This window comes from Sinohyriopsis cumingii, chromosome 11 (assembly GCF_028554795.1).
Source record: "Sinohyriopsis cumingii isolate HCF-2022 chromosome 11, ASM2855479v2, whole genome shotgun sequence".
Taxonomy (NCBI): Eukaryota; Metazoa; Mollusca; class Bivalvia; order Unionida; family Unionidae; genus Sinohyriopsis; species Sinohyriopsis cumingii.
This window is the reverse complement of record NC_142971.1, coordinates 107,517,016-107,536,712: the sequence shown is the minus strand read 5'-3', so window position 1 is coordinate 107,536,712 and position 19,697 is coordinate 107,517,016. Positions and strand designations below refer to the sequence as shown.

Here is a 19,697-nt window from a genome sequence, read left to right as displayed (position 1 = left end):
TGCGATACCGACATGTTCTGGTCGTTGTTCTCAGAATAAATATGTTGAGAATTAAGTGTGCATTCTATTTACAAATATTAGGTGACTTCTATATATGTACAAATTCTATGTACAACAACTTTGGAAATGTGTTTATCGTCGATATCACGTTCCAAATGGTGTAGGCGAATTCCAACTTTTCGATTGGGAATGGACCATGACCCTACACCCCAACATAAATATCCAAATATCAAAAATGGGATGGCAAGGGTCAGAGGAAACTCGAACTACCACATGAGGTGGTTCTTCAATTTGTTGATTTTATGAACCAAGCCCTTGCCTGAAGACTATTGAAACATGATGAAAAAATATCTAGTACAGTATATGGTTTAGTTCTAAAGTATCGAGTTTTGCAAGTAAGAGGTCATTGTTGTTTCGGGAGGGGTGAAATTCTCTTTCAGACGAGAATTATGATTCTAAAACATTATCATCTAACATATGTATTATAATTAAAATTTTCTACACATCAGGGGAAGATTTTGTTTTCGAGCTATACTGTACGGCCGGACTCTCTCCCCCACCCCACCCCACCCCCGCAAAAAAGTTTTAAAAACAAAATTGAATGACTGGTTCCTGTATATAACACTGTATAGATAGGATATGACGTTAGAGTATCCCCGAGTGTCGTGTAACTACTAAACGATGGCGCCGAGATCCCATGGTTTTGCACCTTTGGGACATAACTCGTGGACAAAGGACATCGAACTCGGATTCGTCGCTATATATAGGAGCAAGGCTGATTTTACTATTAAATATGATAGTTGTTTAATATAGAAAAATATATTCCATGGATACACACAGACTATAAAAAAAAACCAATAAAAAAACGAGGAGTAACATTACTAAGTTGAAGCCAAGAAGCCCGGTTAAATCTTTACGTAATGGCATCTACAAAATAGACATATTTGTATCAACTTGAACCACCCCAGACTGTTTTCGTTGGGGGTGGGTTAGGGTGTTACTGCACAAGATAGAAACTAGGCTGTAGCTGTTAATCACCCTAGACAGTGCAGCTTGTACCGACCATGGATGACTGAACCCCAACCCTAGCACATGTCAGCTGTTTCGATCATGAATTAGGTTTCCGACGTTTCCAAATTTAAAACTGTCGAGTCATAGTACCGTCCGTTAATATCTTCGAAATTTAGTTTAGTTGGAGAGAATTGAACTTTGAATAATTCTGTAAATTGTATCGTTAAAATTAATTGCTAAAGCGGGCATTTAATGTAAACGTTTCGAGCATGAGATCAAACGTGTATTCAAATATTGTATACCCTACAGGCCAAACTTCACAAGTTCCGGTGTTTTAAGCGGTTATGGCGCATGTGCCAAATATACCAGGACCAGGGACGGAAGTGTTAAGCGACTGCTTCCATTACTATATCAGTCTCTCGAGTAAGATTAAGAGTTATTGACCATGCACTGGAATTAAGTTGTTTATGATGCCGCTTTATCTCTCTATCAAGCTGCTTTTATGAGCGCTTTTGATTTCTTATGTACGTGCGTGTTTTGAGTGCTTGTTAATTTTATATTCTTATCCTCAGTAAGAACATGTGCCAGTCGTTTTATGCATGTGTCACGTGTATGTTGAAAAAGAACCTACAAGGATAATAGATGCAGACAGAAGATAGTCAATACGTCATTAAAAAATGATACATAATATAAACTTCAATTTATTCAGTTTCAACAGATGAAAATGTACAAAAATAATTTATTCATAATAATATTTACTTATGAAAATATGATTTAAATATTACAAATGTCTTGACTGATGATGTGCTCTAAGGACTTGCGGTACTTAATTCAACTCCTGGAGTAAACCCATGAAAACACCATGACATTAAAAATTCAATAACATTAAATTTCTGAACGCTTATGGTCAGACTTGTATTTCTCAGTATAGACCCATCATTGATGCAATGTTCTGACGGAGAGAAAAAAACCTACACGTCGTGTGGCATTTACTTGATCTACAAGTATCTGAACACGCATTTTCAATTACGCACAGGAAGCTCCGGGTTTTAATTGCCAGTAATGAGTGTTCCAAAAATCATGTCGGTAAAAGGAGTGAAATTTCATCATTAAAATATTCTCCCATTTTTATTTACAAACAGGATAAGCTTTCAAAATGTTCCTTTTACTAAATATTTTCCTTTTTATTATCACCAATCATGGCCCTCCAAACCCTTATAAGCTCTATTTTATTTGTACCCATTTCAAAGACTAGTTCCATTTGTCAAAGTAATTAGTACCACGAGTGCTTAAACACCAATAAATAGCGGTTGTATATAATACACTTCAGCTTGAACAAATATAAACCCTGACTTCTAACACTGCCCAAAGCAAGGAACAGATTCTTTTTTAAAAAAAACCATTTCGTTTACACGTTGTATTCCTTGAAGTGATCAAGTTTTACAATCATGTCATTCATGTTACAAACCTGCTGTAATCAAAAAGTTTTTAAGTGGAACGAACATTTCTTTTGTCAAATCAATTCCAGAATAGAAATGTGACAATAATCTGATCTATAACTAATATTCCAAAATTTGAATGAAACATCAACGTCAAACAATAACACAATATTATGACATTTTGCATTTCAAACAATCATATAGATACGTATTTGAAATACATATGACCTATACAAGTTTTCCATGCTGATAAATGCACTCTGGTGAAGGCTGTACACATACACTATATTGTCCAACTACTCTACTACGTCAAAATAAATTATCACAGCTTGAGAAAATCATAGGGTATTTTTATATGCACCTGCATCAAGATTTAGGACAGGATCAAAAACATGAAGTACCAATCATGCGGACAACCAAATTTATTATGTAGGTTGCTTTTGTTTTTGCTTCTACCGAATTATATGAAAATCATTTATCTATGGACTGGTAAAATAAATTATCACAGCTTGAGAAAATCAAAGGGTATTTTTATGTGCGCCTGCAAAAAGCATTACGTACCAATCATAACATGCGGACAACCAAATTTATTACGTCGGTTGATTTTGTTTTAGTTTCAACCGAATTATATGACAAGGATTTATCTATGGACTGGTGTACAGCTTCATCCATGTTCACAAAGACAAACATGGAATGTTTAAGTAATTTTGCCCAAGGAATTATATCTACTTACTGGTACTTAAAAAACCTGGGTACAATGTAAATATCACCTGTACTGAAATCTATTTCACTAATAAAATTGGCTGTTTATATTAGATATAGTTGTATCTAAAAATACACAAGCAGCATCCATCGAACTTCATCACACAATACTTTACATATGAATTAAAACAAGTTTACGGTGTTAATATAAAACGTTCAAAAACAAAGTCACTGGCCAAGCAGTGAACTTTAACTAGTGATGATGAGAAAAAGTCCCCATTATCAAATAGTCCGAGATCATAGTGTTCCTCTTTTTTCTCCTCCTGCAATGTACAATCATATATTAGGTTATCTCGCAACAAAATTGTGCTGCAATATAATAACATTACACCAATCAGTCTATTGGTACAATCACGGGTACATTATTGCCTGTTTTTGATCCTGCATTGCAGCACCTAAAAGATGCCTCTGTCCCAAGACTGCACGAGATTCGCATTTACAAAATAGATGCTGCATTTTGCATACACTGCAAAGATAAAACCAAACAGCAAACGTTCTAGTCATCATCCATCTCTGCAAATGTATAACAAAGATAAACCATCTGTTGCAAACTGCAATTTCAAGTGCTCAGAGGACAATAATTCTCCACTTCGAAAATGTGCCTTATTCCGTGCTGTACATCAGGGACAAATCTGGAGGGTGTAGTTAGTTCTGGCTCGTTTGCAATGTCTCTATGTCCGTGATACACATCCCTATCATCGTCAGTTGCAGTTTTCTCTGTGTCGTGTTTGTAGACCCCTGTCCCTACTAATAAACTTTTCATGGAGCGCACGGTCTGCTCGTACAAATCAGATTCATCCGGGATAGATCTGCTTAAGGGAAGTGAGCTTACTGGAGTGTTGCCATTGTCTCGGTGTTGCCAGATTTCCTTTAGATACCGGTCATAAAGATTTGCACCTACGATATCCACATTAGGGTTATCACTGAAAAAGGAAAAATGTCATCATATTATATTTCTAATTTATGGATAATAAACTTGCTTGCTGTACAAGTCTATATATGCTACAAGTAAAGTATAAAAAATAATGAAACGATGGTCAAAATGTATCGATAAAGAATAATTTTTTTTTTATAAATCTAACAAATGACATCACAATTTCGAAGAATCGGGAAAGTTTTTCTTTGGCAATTTCTTTGTTAAAGCTATAAATTTGCAAAGAAAATACTGGAAGAGAATACAATATAATTTGGAAGGCAAAGTAGTTGAAATGTCTGTTAAAGTCTTGTTTGGTTGTTTAGGTTTTTTTGTTCACCCCTTTGCTTACCCGATAAAATATAGTTTCTGGATTGTTCGCGTAATGCCAATCCTCTTGGCTACATCATTGATCACGTGCTCAGCATATCGGTACGTGATTTCACACGGCTTTCCTATAAGAGCTGTGTATTCCATTTCCTTTCCGGTAATTTTCTGGAAGAAAACAGGTTTCACGGTGTCACTGACAATGCAAATAAGAAGTTAACAGTCTATTCTACATGCATGGATTGAATATATATATATATATATATATATATATATATATATATATATATATATATATATATATATATATATATATATATATATAAAGGCTTTATTATTTAAGATGAAGTTTAATTATATGTGATTTGACTCCATTTGATTCACTTAATTTAGTTTTATCTGCTAAGTAAAAAAACAAAACAGATCAATCCTTCTTTAACTATAAACTTGTTACAGTTTATAGATGATGCTATAATAACCTACCTTATAAAGTGCCTCCAAACATACAAGGAAGGCGCCGTGCCCAAAGCGCGGCATGCAGGCCTGGTGCATGAAGACGAGGTCCATGTTGCACGCGATGACCGGGAGCTGCTTGACTTTTGACAAGGACTCTGGGGGGTTGCTGGGTTTTCCCTCGGTCAGGAGAAGGTCAATCAGCAGCTGAAGGTGAGTTTCCCATAGTACAGGCTCTCCAATCAGGAGGATTGCTGTGGAACAATAAAGGAAAAAATGAATTTTCACCAGTAAATACGATTGTACGTTTTAAAACATGAATTTCACAACGTGACACAGATTAAACATGGTCTATGAACTGACCGTATCAAGAGACCACTTAACTGCACCTACATAATGGATTTAAAGACTTCCAACCAACAGTACTTTTTAAGGTGCAATGTTATATCCAAACTTTGAAGTTTATAACTATTTTTGCAACAAAACAGCATTTCAATCAAACATATGGATTCATATTCTTTAAATATTTATAACAAAACCTACATTATATTATGCCCAAGGCATTGGTAAATATTTAGGCAAATTTAATAAACTAATGATTTTTTTCTTTGTTATACGGCAATTGATTACAGATGTTTACCGGTTTAAACTTGGAATAATATAATCAAGATACTCCTCTCGAAATAGAATTAATTACAATGTATAGTTTCTGCTATTCTCACTTTCAGTCATATGGACAAAATACACGGGATAAACGGGAGGATATCTGGATCAAATTATATAAGTACAATGATTATCTTTCTTAATGTCTTCACTGGAGGCCCCCATCCCCCCAAACATCCTCAAATCCTTACCTTCAATTCTTGGAAAATTTGGGTCGTCAAGGAAGGTACCCTTTGCGACGACGCTTCTGTTTTCATGGTCAACCATGTCTAGTAGAGGATATGCTTCCTGTACGTCCTCAATGGTGCACGTGTTCACGAAGCCAAGGCTAAGGGTGGGGTCAAGGAATAAAATTTTTCAAAGCAAATGAAATTCTGTTTTAGTTCTATAAAACTCTCGTACAATCAGTCCCTAGCTTTGAGCAGCATAGGCGATCCCACGCTAGTCAGTCAATGGACTCGATATGTCTGTCAATCTGACCAATAATATACCATTTACATGTATGCTAGTCAGTCAACAGACTCGGTATGTCTGTCAATCCAGCCAATAATTGACCATTTACATGCATGCTCATCTCCATATATACTTTTGCTCGCCCGTCAATACATATATATATATATATATATATATATATATATATATATATATATATATATATATATATATATATATTGTGCGTGTACATATACTTTGTAGCGAACGTAAAACTGATGGATGGGGCTTGATCATTTTGCTGGAATAGAGCAATTTATTCCTTATACTTCTCCTGAAAAAGGATACTCTTCTGCAATTTCTTTCCTGTGCTCCTGGCCGATAACAAGAACATGTTTGTCGTGGTATTCTTTGAGCATCCTGGCTGGGGTAGGGGCGTGAATGACCATATCTGGCGTCACCTGGAACAAAGTGCAAATTTCTTAATACTTGTTTAGGGACACCGAACATATATTCTGCACCAAACCAAATACAATTATGTAAGAACATTATATTTAGAACATTACATGAAAAAAAGATTCAGCTACACAAATTCAATATTGTTTATATGTCATCTTTGTTCCAAGGCATTAGGAAAGTAGTTCAGAAACGCATATCATAGGTAAGAACTGTTCTAGTATGTATTTCCATATGTATCTGTGTTCATATAGTATCTCACCCACCCATCATGTTCCTCTACGGGCTATGACCTGCACAAAAGGTCTCGTGTCTCGCATGTCTTCCGCGGCAACAGTTGCTCACTAGTAGTCAGTTGTTAGCCACCCACCCATCATAGCCCTTTCCCCTCGCGACTGAAAGGGTGTGGGTTCGAATTCTTTCAACTGATCAGCTAGCGTCAGCTACCATGGTGCCTTGGTACTAAATAACCTCTTTGTGTTACTGTGTCATTAAAGACCATACCAAACATTCACCTATCATAATTCCAGGAGGCCAACCTAATAAATTTGTCAATAGTAGATGGACTTAGTATCAAAGATATGTAAAGTCAATTTATGCCATAATTTTCTACAATTACGGTCGTGGGCTTCTCACCAAGCATGGACTTGTCATATGATGTGTACTTGTGTCTTTGTATGTGCATACACATTAGCTTATATGGTATATTCTGGTATTTGTACACACAAGCATGGGCATATAGGCTATACACGGGTGTCTTGCTATATACACACAAGCATCGAATATATATATATATATATATATATATATATATATATATATATATATATATATATATATATATATATATATACTGGTGTAATTGAGTCTAGACATAAGCATGGGCTTATAGGATGTATACTCGTGACCTTGTAAGTATACACAATAGCTACAGTAGTCCCCCAAATAGGATAGTAGGATGACAAACCTGTAGTTTCAGCCAGTCTGCAATCTGTTTGGCTTTGTCGTTGCTTCTGTTACAGGCATTCGTTACAAAGGCCACGGGGACTTTGAGGTTTCCCTGCGAATCCTGGAGTAGACGCGCAGCCTGTACGGCTGCGGTCAGGGGCGTGCTTCCCCGAGCCAGTACACCGTCCACATCAAACAATATGCCGAAGTCAGGCTGAAAAATAATTTTTAAAAACATTCTCAGTTTATTTATTTTCGCTGTTTGATTTCGACAAAAGAAAAAACAAAACACGTGCTATTAGATAAAATAAAAATAAGCTGATGTTTTTCAGGTTTTAATTTCACAGAGGCTAATAATGGTACATATCTTCTTGCCCATAATTCCTCGATATACTTATTCCACCTAGGATCGACCCTTGGCTAGCGAAGAAGCCATAATACAATACTCTGTAGCTATTTACTTCAGAATGCTATTTGTTTATTTATTTATTTATTTGGCTTGTACAAATCCACACTTTCAAAATTATTTAGTTTAGATGCATAAAGCACGCCACAACAACACTTACTGTTAAACTGTGTTCTCTGCGCTTTGTTACACGGAAGTGACGTATGGTAAACACTGGTTTTTGTACCCAATAACAGTTTGCTACATATTAATTCTGGCGTAAGTACTCGCTTCACTCCGATCAATCACGTCATTTATTTACACTGGTATATTACTTCTACTTGTTAGCAATCAGCAACCCGACAGTTAAGTAAGCTTGTGATTGGCACAAAATTTATGCAAATTTCAAAACTGTTTCCCAAAGTTTCCAGCTGACCAAGGTCTTCGCCAGGAATATAAACAACTTACAATCACAAAGCAAACACTAAATACAAACTCCAAGAACATTTAGGACTCCTAGTAAATAGGTGAATTTACAACTAGAAACAAACAATAAAAAGTGGTGTTACAACTGGACTGGATCGGGGAGAAGGGTGTAACGTACACACACACACACACACACACACACACACACACACACACAGAGTAGTCACTTAAAATTTGACCATCTGTTTAATTCTTGCGCACGTTTATTGGGTATTATGCACACACACACACACACACACTTTACATTTGATCATCGTTCTATTCTTGTGCACGTCAATTGGGTATTATAAACATTGGGTTAACAGACACACAAACTTTTACTTTTGTGCCCCTTAGAGTCAAGTCGGGACTCTTCTGAATTTTTGGAAACCCCCATCCCCCCCCCCCCCCCCAGCGCACATGACCTGATCCGGCCATGTACACTAAATAATAAACGAGAGTTACTGCGTCTGTCACAGAAAGAAACATGTTTCGATTTAATTCCTGGCAAACCTGTACATTTCCCGTACTTACTGTGATAATTTTTATTTTAAAAAACGCTGGGTGTTTATTCACCTTTAAACTGACGTTCGCAAACAATCTCTATTTAAAATTAATTTCTCTTACCTCATTATTTGGCGGTGGTTGATCGTGAGCTCTCATTGAAATATCGCCATTACCATCCGACGTGTCTGTAAAAGAAGAAAAAGTACCAAACATAAGTTTTGTAATTAAAATTGAAATTAAAATTAAAGTACACCAGATATTTACTCGACGGAAACGGAAATAAATTACAATAAATAGTCGTAATTTGCCGAAATTCACTAAGAAATTGCTATACTTTATAACTAATTATTAAATATTTTTATGACCAACCAGTTGAATGGCCATCATCGCTTCTGTAAGTAGTCGCTTGTGCAAGATCACGCATTCTGGAAAACTGTAAATCCTGTTAAAAGTGTTGTTTAATCTTCTCTTCACTTTGCAGTAGCTATAAGCTGTATATACCGGAAACCTGATGTTCATTCCTATTTATACTCTTCTGCATCGAGTTTTTTTTTTTCTTCTTCTTTCTGTTTACTGACTTTGTGAATAAATAGAGCTGCCTTCCGATTGGTGATAAACGCGGTGACACCACCTGTCTGCATAATTAACACTTTTTCAGAGCATGCATTTTCGGTTAAGTCGGTGGTGTGCTATCATTGACCTCGAGTTTACTTCAGAAAATTATTCCGTTCAGCGTGTAGATATTGCTAAGTCAGCTGATTATGACGTATGTAGTTTCTCGTACAGACCAGTTAACAAAGCTGACACTGAGTAGACAACAAAGAGAAGATCGGAAAAGCAACAACTGTAATTACTGGAAAAATCTGGAATGAACTGTTTTTAGTTATTTATATCATACCTGCTTCTTAAGTGCGAGTTCACTGAGCATGTTTTATAACAATAACGTTGCACAAATTCCAAGCTTGTTTACAGTTGATGCCTTTGCAAGGCACTAGTACAAGTTGAACAGACGTATTAATTTAATTTTTTTTACGTCAATCTTTTACCGGCTTGAAATCTCTGTTTTCACGAGCAATGTCTCTTGGTCGAGTACTACTACTTCCTCTTAGTAGATCCTTGAGAGAGGAAGAAAGAAAGAATTGTTGTTGTGTTGGGGTCAACGCCAGTGTTTAGCACACCATATACTATACAAGGCGGACAATATTAACTGGTGGAGGGAAAACCCAATAATAGCACCGACCATCTAGAAGTTATCGGCAAGCTTTCTCACATAACCAAAATAGACCGAACCCAGGAATCGAACCCACACAGAGTTGAAATGACAGTGATCGGTATAGGCGAGCGCTTTAGACTCCTCGTCTATGAGAGAGACAGAGAGATCAGTTTCACTGCATAACTAAATTTCACAGTACTACCATTGCTATCGTCTTCCAGCTTCAGCCATTAAACACAGCAATCTTGAAAAATACGTTCACTCTAAGCAAGTTTTGTTGTCACAAATTCTGTAGCAGTGTTTTATGTAAAAAAAATGATGCGGCGCAACAAAAGCCACTAAAGCAGCAGGTATTTATCTCAGCTGGTGTGTGTGTGTGTCTTTGATCTATGTTTCATACTGTCAAAGACACACACACAACCGATGTTTAGCATTCCACTTTGTATGCTTATCTGAAATCTGGCTTACTATCACATCTTTAATGACTGTCAAACCATTCTCCGCGTTGGTTTTACATAGGTCGCTTTAGAAGGGAGCTAAGTGTCCTCCTTTGTTACAGTTTTGTGATCATGTATGTACGATGAGAGGGACATTGCTATTAATGTTAAGAGCTCCTGTATAACGTGTAATATTATTAGAAGTTTATAACATGTCTATGACACCACCGCCAGCATCTTTTCTTTACAGATAACACTGTTTCTAGGTCAACATCAGTGGTGAGGAGTTCAAGTAGGCTATGTAATCTATCTCCCAATTAGCCTGACGTTGATGTCTTGCAGATGCGAAGGTCTAAGTGGAATCGCGTCGAGAACAACGTAAATTCTTCAAATTGCCCCAGTTGGGGGTCAAAACATGAGCGATTGGAAAATCCTTGAAAACTTTAATGTGTACGGCTTGACACATTTTTACTGACAGGAAAATGAGTAAACTGTCGCAAAAGTATATTTTTAGGAAAGAGAATTAAATCGAATTTACTGAAAAAGGCGATCAAAAATATTAATAATCATTGATAATTTCAACATGCGCGCTGGACTCAAGGTTCCGTTGTGGAAAACGTGTTTTGCTTTTTTACTCAAGTCTTATTCTTCATCTAGCCTTACAAGCGTTTAATTTCGTCATCATAGAATTTCCGAAGATGAGTCTTGGAAAATCTTTGGAATACATTTCAACGTCGTATTGGTTTTAAATATTTAGTTTAAATAAAAAAATAGCAGGCTATAAGGATTTTCTTCGCTTTAAAAGACAAAGTCTAAAATCATACAAACTGAGTCGAATGAGTCAGAGAGCTGTGCTTGATTGATTGAATGTCAGGGAGGATGTCATGTCCAAATTATCAATGGTTCTCTCTCTCTCTCTCTCTCTCTCTCTCTCTCTCACACACACACACACACACACACACACACATACCAAAAACCAAGACAAAAAACAAAACAACGACAACAAAAATTTAAAAAAAATAAAGTTTCTTGTAAAGCCAAAAAAGCCACTGGCGTAAATGTAAATAAGATATACGAACAGAAACCTTTAACTGGATACATGAAGACATGGCGAGAAATGTAGTTACGTAAATACACAGGCCAAAAGTAAGCTAAATAGTCTTCGTCTGGGTTTAATGGCTCTTTACATTATAATCATTGCAAATGGCTAACTTATTAATTTAATCTCCATTTGGAATCATCAAATAAAAGTGACACAGGAAAATACTTGTGATTATTAGATTCATATGAAGCTGAACTGGCGCAATAAAAAATATCATTAAACACTTTTTCTAATGTGATACCAATTTATGCTTAATTTTGAGACAGAATTAGATCATTTAAGAAAAACTTATGACATCCAATCATTTGTTCTTTTATTTTGATAGTATAGGCCAAATCGAACCCAGTAAAATGGATTCTACCCGAGTCTTCTTCCCATATACTTTGAAACCACCTCTCCAGGGTATCGTCGCGGATAGTTATAAAACAAAAGTTTGTATTGGTGTATGCTTTATTATCCATAGCATCGCAGGACCCCTGCCTCTTAGGTAATTGTAAAAAAAGAAAATATCTCGATCATTGCTCTGTATACGTTTCCATGTACAATAATTTGTTACCTTGATAAGGACAAAATCATTGTTTATTTACTTCTCGGAATGGACGATTTTTTTATGTAGCATTTCTTTGTGTCTTAGACAAAATGATAGTGTTTAGAATGCTAAACTTGTATTTGATAGAAAGACTGGTCGTATTGGACATTGTACTGAGCACTGTAATGGACAGAGTAATGGACATTGTAATGGACAGTGTAAAGATCACTGTAATAGACATCGTAATGGCAGTGTATTGGACACTGTATTGGATATTGTAATGAAAAGTGTATTGGACATTGTAATGGACAGTATAATGGGCACCGTATTTGACATTGTAATGGACAGTGTAAAGAATACTGTATCGGACATTGTAATGGACAGTGTAATGAACACTGTATTGGACAGTGTAATGGACATTGTAATGGATAGTTTAATGAACACTGTATTGGACATTGTAATGGACAGTGTAACTGATACTGTAATGGACATTGTAATGGACACTGTATTGGACATTGTAATGTACAGTGTAATGGACATTGTAATCAACATTGTAATGGACACTGTATTTGACATTATAATGAACTGTGTAATGGATACTGTAATCGACCTTGTATTGGACATTGTAATGGACACTGTATTGGACATTATAATGGCCTGTGTAATGGATACTGTAATCGACATTGTAATGGACATTGTAATCGACACTTTATTGGACATTGTAATGGACTGTGTAATGGATACTGTACTGGAATTATAATGGACTGTGTAATGGATACTGTAATCGACATTGTTTTGGACATTGTAATGGACACTGTGTTGGACATTGTAATGGACAGTTTTGTGGACACTGTATCACACAATTATTCCTTCAACAAGACATACCTTATTAAAGTAACAATTTGTACGTTTTGGTTCTGGTCAAACGTGTTTTGTTATTTTATCCACAGCTGTACATTGTGAGCGTAAGATTCAACGCAAGGATGCTGTAAAGTTTGGTGAAATCTGTCAGTTTTTTTTGTGTGAAGTCTTTTGAATGACGGCAGCCATACAGATTGTCGGTGGGTTATCGTGTGTATACAATCTTCAACAGAAGATAATGCAAGAATTATTCTCGTGACATCGATTCGTAACTGTTAACAAAACTTTATAGACAGTTCGTTTGTTATCCTCTTCATTTTAATGAAGTAACCGATAGCTTCTACGTCGTTTCGAATTCATGCCTGTTTGATTATTGTTGTTTTGCTTTTTTTTTTTTTAAATTCAGGCATTTGATATAACAATGTTTAGAGTGAACGTCGGCATGCGACGGTGAATACATTTCGGAACAAAAATGAATTGGAGATTCTCTTTCTGGAGTCAGCGGCCATCATAGCAAGTGTCCGGGAGAGATGAACGAAAGTAATTGGATCAATATTAATCGATGTGTAACTTACGTGCATTGAGAAACTGTTATAAAAGTAAGCGCCAGAGAAATGCAGGCGAACCATTCCAAGCCGTGTTATATAAAATAATAAAACAAATAATCCAGGAAAACATAGTCAGACTAACCTGTTCTTGAAATGTTTGTCATTTATTTCTGACGATTCTATCAGACTAAATACATCAGCTGATCTCTCTTATACAGTAGCGTACAATGTGGGGAAAAGGGCGGACGGGTCGGTTTCTCCGGGTGCCAGAGGTCTGGCGCCGAAATTTCTTTGGGCTATCATCGTCGCTCCTGGCGCCATTTACCCTTAGTACGCCACTGCTCTCATCCTTCAAATCTATTCCATAAATAATGCATAATTTTTCCAATCTAACACCTTAGACCCTAATCTCTCGAGCAAATTGCACCAACAAATCCTGCTAGCGCAATCTGCGATACGAGGCCACGATTGGTCGAGGAACGCGCATTTACATATCACTTACATCTCACCTCTGTCCGCGTGTGTTCGAGCCTCGGATCGGCAAACGCTGGTAAGTCAGAAGCTTACCAGCAGCTTGCCGTACCCAGGATAAGGATGACTATCAGTCTGTGATACTGACACAGATTTTATATTACCGGACAATAAAACAATAATAATATTATACTGCAACATTTTCTACTTGTTAAAAATATAAAAATTCAAGAAACTGAAATACCAAAAGTGATTGATAAGAATAAACAAAAATTTTAAAGGACCTTAACGTAATTGTGACTTGTTAAAAAAAAAAGATAAGGAGCAACATAAAACTTTTTTTTTACAGGAACAGATCTCAAGACTGTTATAGAGTCCAATAATTCGTACACTATAGCAGATGACCAATCATTCGTACACTATAGCAAATGTCCAATCATTTGTACACTATAGCAAATGTCCAATAATTCGTACACTATAGCAAATACCTGATCATTCGTACACTATAGCAAATGCCTGACCATTCGTACACTATAGCAAATGTCTGATCATTCGTACACTATAGCAAATGCCCGATTATTCGTACACTATAGCAAATGCCCGATCATTCGTACACTATAGCAAATACCCATACAAGCAGTACAAGTTGCATACCGCACATCCGAGTGCCGGTTAAAAAGTTCAATTTATCGTGTAGAGTACAGCCGAGTACAATGCTTCGAGTAAATAAGACTTTTACAGGCAGGAAAACCTCAAATAAAAACACGAAATTGAACAAAACAACTTTGTGATACTTCATTTAATTTACAATCAAAACTGCATTTTCAAATTTGTTTGTCGTGTTATTTATTCTTGTTTATAATGTACCAAAATGTTGTAATTGCTCTACTTTGGGGGTTAAAAACCGATTTGTTTGAGGACAAATGTGCATTGACATTTTTTTTATACTGACCTTGCGCTGAAAAGAATACAGTAACTTTCTGCTAATTTTGTGTGAATGATGTGCATGTATTTTAAGTCCATCAGAATGATTACAAACTTGCAAATTATTTTCATTAATTATGTGTACGATGTATTCTATGTAAGTCTCGTTGATAAAATGCGGTAGCTGGCCACTGAAAATGTCAGAGCTACGCTAAATGACATTTCCTGTTTGCTAAATAATACAATACAGCCTGAGAATGACTACATTTGTGAAATTACACAGACTACACGACTAGTAGAATTTACTTGATATTATATGTCAGCACAGAGCATAGTGTTTAAAAGTCGTGTACGTGAGATAAACTACTAAGAATAAACACGTTGTTGTCAGTTTTGTTTAATAAACACATTTTATGGTCATATTTGCTATGGACGCTCGCAGAATTATTGGGGTCGGGGGACAAGCATGTAGTTGTCAGCTTTTCACGTTTGCTAAGCCCCAACTATAAAGTAATGTATAAGCTAAAATCTACCTTGGAAATATTACCGCGGCCTTACGTTTGAAACATTAGTGCTGAACTCTTACATGAGGTTACCCTGAACAGCCAGAGACCGGAAACTTGAGTTGACCTAAATTATACCTTCCGAAATCGCAAGGGTAAGTCAGTATTCGCCTGAAAAGATTGTAGATCAATAGGCTTTACTTGAGTAGAAGACACTTGTAATCTGGCAGCAGAACTTAGAGGTAGATTCTAAGGAAAGACAAAGTTTCGAAAAGGTCATCAAGTTATTTGCTCCATTTTTTGCAGAACATTACGACATCATAATAGTAATTATTTGTAGTATGTGCACTTAATTACTAGGATCGTTTAATAAGTAGAATGTTAGCTTGTGGTCAGAATTAATTTTGTAATCCGCTATTAGGTTATTTCGAAGTAAACCAGTGCATTTATTAATGTATTATGTCAGAATTTACACATGCTTGAATTGTGAATCTGGAAAATGGTTGAAGTATATAAGATTAGTTACTACGGACGCATGCATATATCAGAGTATGGATATTTTAATATTTGCGTACTTTGTATGAGTTGTAACGTTAAAAAATGCGTCTGAGTATTGTGATATTGTTTAATACAACGGGACTAGGAATATGTACTGATGTGTCGGAATTTATTGATGCATGTATAAGAAGTAATTGATACCTTGCTGTATTATGACGTTTGTTTTACCATACTTGAACGTGTAGGTATCTCGATGTGAACGAACGCGTGACCGAAGAAATTTAGTAGCCGTTATCTGATGATAGGCTGTGTGCAGTGTGAGATGAGAGGGCTAAGGAAAAAGATTGTACCGTCCTTGTGTTATCACAAGAAGCTTTCTAGGGAGCAGGGAACTTCTGGAACTTCTGGGTTCCAAGTCTTCAAGAGTTGGAGACGGAATTGAGACTGTAGCCGAGACAGTCGAAGTCGACTTAAGTGTAGTCGTGGGGGAGAAAGTGGAGGAGGAGGAGAAGGAGTCTATAGAACGTCGAGGAGGAGGAGGAAAATGAATCTGGAGAAAGGTCGGGGAGGAAGAGAAGAAGGAATTGGGAGAAATAGGAGAGAGAAAGGATACAGCATGAGTAGAAATACAAGGACAGGTGGAAATCAGCCTCACTGCTAATCAAGCGATGCAATTGGCTTATTTAAAGTTTCGAGCGGAAGGAGTGTAATTGGAAATTTGAGTCATTTGATTACTGAATTGTTATTAAATTGTTATTTATTGAACTTCAACCCTTTTTTTGTATATTTAACCATCCAATCGTCGGTATTGCTGACTGGGGGCTCGGAGCTTTGCATCTATCTTATACTAAATTTAACTTCCAACAAAATAGAGTTTGAGTGGGACTTCTATAATAGTTTAAATAAAATATTGGGAGCACCACCTCACCCCAACCGTATACTTCGTCACACAGCTATTAAATTGTACAGGTGAAGGCCAAAAACAGGTTAAGAGATGAAATCGTGAGGGGGGTGGGGGTGCGACCATTATATTTTCGGCTCATTGGGTCGGGTTACAAATTCTGTTGTCAGTAAATATCTCAGAGTTGGTTTATAAACCAATTATTATACTCGACGAATCTGGTTCAGTTCTGTATCCATGGGGCACGAACATCTAGGTATTTTAAAATATGAATTAATTTCAGTCATATTACAAAACACCAGTCTCTTAGTTAGATTTTTATATATAAAAAAAAAAGATAAGACGAGTCCACGAACCAGTTCGTCGAGTACCCTTTAACCGTGTTCCTTTGTACACAACGATACAGAGTAATCAAATAAACCTTGACTTCCATCTGACATCAATAAGAATTTAGCAGATATTTGCACGAAGGTTACAATCACACTATCATCACGATAACTATGCGTGTAGCTGTGGTGCTGTGTACTTCTTGAACAGCTGATCGCCGGAAAATCCCTTCCCGAAACGAGATTAGGTGACCGACTTAATGATATTTATAGAAAAGACTGAAACATGAATACGCAGGTGCTTGTTAGACTAATATTAGCGACCGATCATTTCCTGTGGCGGGAGCTAGGGAGTGGGGTTCCGATTTTCTTGTGTCTGCTCACATCATGTTTTCTTTTGGAAGCAGAGAAAATAATCATCAGTATCGCTCTTTAAAATTTAATGTTTTCTCTTTCTTTTTTCTTTCTTTCTTTACAGATTTGAATATTGCCAAATTAAGTAATCGATTACAATGAATGAAATCTGTACAATTTGTTAAAAGGAAAAAAAAATAGTTATATATTAGTTAATAAACATTTACATAATTTTTCAGAGAAACAAGTGTATTAAACTTTTAGAACCATTTAATAAATGTATTACATGTAGTTTCCCATTACACGTAGTTTTCCATAAGCAGTTTTCCACGATTTTCGCAATTATGGAAACATGCATCATCATTATTGTTGTTATGACCACGAATCTATAAATATTGCATAAATAGATGCTAAGAATAATAAAATGCCAGTTTAAGAGGCGGCAGGGTAGCATAGTGGTCCCTAAATAACTTTGCGCCAGCGTGTCATTGGTGACACCGTTAAATTGCGGCTAAATCCACATAGGCTGCAGGGGCACTTGGCCCTCCCATTTCAACTCTAAAGATGTGTTCGCCTACATCAGTAAAACTTAAGTAGCTGACCACTACATGTTTGTCACCCCACCACCACGAAAATAATTCTGCGGGCGCCCCTGTGCATGGAGCAGCACGTTAGGCTTATAGCTCACGTTTTTCTTGTGCTAAACGTACCATTCAGATTCAGTGTGTCATCTGGCCACTGACTATGCTGCTGTCATTAAACATGGCAGGATAATCCGCGATCATTGCAATGGCGTCACAGCTTCATGTCGCTATGACACAATTTAACAGTTAAAATCCCAATGTCTCTCGCGATCGCACGCGTGAAATTCACTTCCAGAGAAAAAGTAACCTCATATTCTAGTCGATGACCAGTAGAGCATACAAAAACGAGGGGTACCAAATATTATAGAAAGGTCACGCGCTTAAGCGAATCGAGCGCAAAAAAATTCCGAAACTTTACAAACTCAAATGCACAAATTACTGATTGACGTACATATTACCGGAAGAAAAATACGCAGACTCACAGGTTACGGAGGTTTTCTTGTAAGTAGTACAAATCCGCTTTACGAGTTTTCTAACTTACGCCTTGGCACTTGTTCATTGTAAACATGCACAACTTCAAAACACAACTGTGTAATACAGGCCAGTCTATAAACACAGTATAGCCTCATTTATCAGAACACTACTAGTTGGTGTTATCGGTTTATCCAGACGAAGCCCCCCCCCCATTTGATATAACTCAGATTTGTTTATCAAAAATCATGTTATATCAAATCATTATTATCACCCGTAGAGTCAGAATAAAGAGGTTGTACTATATATTTCGCAGTACATACAGCGCAGCATGTATGAGTGAAATCTTGACTTTCATCGCGTAGTCACATTTTCTCAGAAAAAACATGGGATTTACGTTTTACCGACCGAGCGTGAAAGCGTTTATAACATCATACGCAACTTTGTACACTATGATATTCAAAGACAGAAACTTGGGATATGAGAGTGGTAATTTTCATAATGTGCACAAATTTAGAGCCCGAATTTTAATCTACACCCAGGAGGTGATTGGTAGTTGCTAGTTTGGATCAACTGGCGCTAATTGTATACCAGCACTTAAAGACTATTTAGAGCAATGGAAGTAAAGAGCATTAGCCAGTGACTCACCAAACCAACGGCCTGGGTGATCTGGGCAGGATTCGAACCAGCAGCCAACTGATTATGAGTCCGGCATGCTGACTTCTGAGCGACTGCGGCTCCATATCATTTGTAAATAGTACTCGATGCTTTTTATCTGTTTAAAATAATTGGCGCTTAGTATAATTACATGGATAGAGGGGAGCAGATTATGAAAGAGCTAGCGTCATCCCTATATTAGCAAATTAAATATAGATGAAACATAATTTCAGAATACAAAAGAGTTTCTGAGAATGTTACCGTTCCTAATTCTGCCGAGGAAATATTATAAAGTATGCAGTAATTTTAGGTGAAACGGATGTATATAACTAGATGACCTATTCGAAGCTGAAAATACTTGTTAAAAAAAACCCAGATGAAATGTAAAAAGGTCTGTCCTGATGAAAGGGAAAGGATATAAGAAATCGTTTAAAAGTTGAAAATGCAATAAATCACGATATAACAGAAAAGAGATCGCATTTAAAAACATGAACTTGATTCCGATTACATCTTTTTAAAAAAATAGCTGAAAAACGTATACAATATTAAAGACTACA

The 19,697-nt window shown here is 36.5% G+C and overlaps 1 protein-coding gene and 1 long non-coding RNA gene across 2 annotated transcripts in view; one reads left to right on the top strand and one right to left on the bottom strand.

The window, feature by feature from the left end:
• Positions 1-1,696: 1,696 nt before the first annotated feature.
• The window catches only part of LOC149789243 (haloacid dehalogenase-like hydrolase domain-containing 5), a 29,711-nt gene continuing 11,710 nt past the window's right edge, over positions 1,697-19,697 (bottom strand). The window contains exons 2-8 of the mRNA XM_089975417.1: positions 8,882-8,946; positions 7,424-7,618; positions 6,349-6,461; positions 5,760-5,896; positions 4,936-5,159; positions 4,478-4,620; positions 1,697-4,135 (exon numbers count right to left, since the gene is read on the bottom strand). Coding sequence (XP_089831543.1) covers positions 3,772-4,135; positions 4,478-4,620; positions 4,936-5,159; positions 5,760-5,896; positions 6,349-6,461; positions 7,424-7,618; positions 8,882-8,946 — 1,241 coding nt within the window. The 3' untranslated portion in view covers positions 1,697-3,771. The remainder of the gene's footprint in view (positions 4,136-4,477; positions 4,621-4,935; positions 5,160-5,759; positions 5,897-6,348; positions 6,462-7,423; positions 7,619-8,881; positions 8,947-19,697) is intronic.
• On the top strand, positions 14,402-16,612 carry LOC149789244 (uncharacterized). Its single transcript, XR_016424476.1, has 2 exons — positions 14,402-15,504; positions 16,093-16,612. It is a non-coding gene; the product is annotated as an uncharacterized LOC149789244 (long non-coding RNA).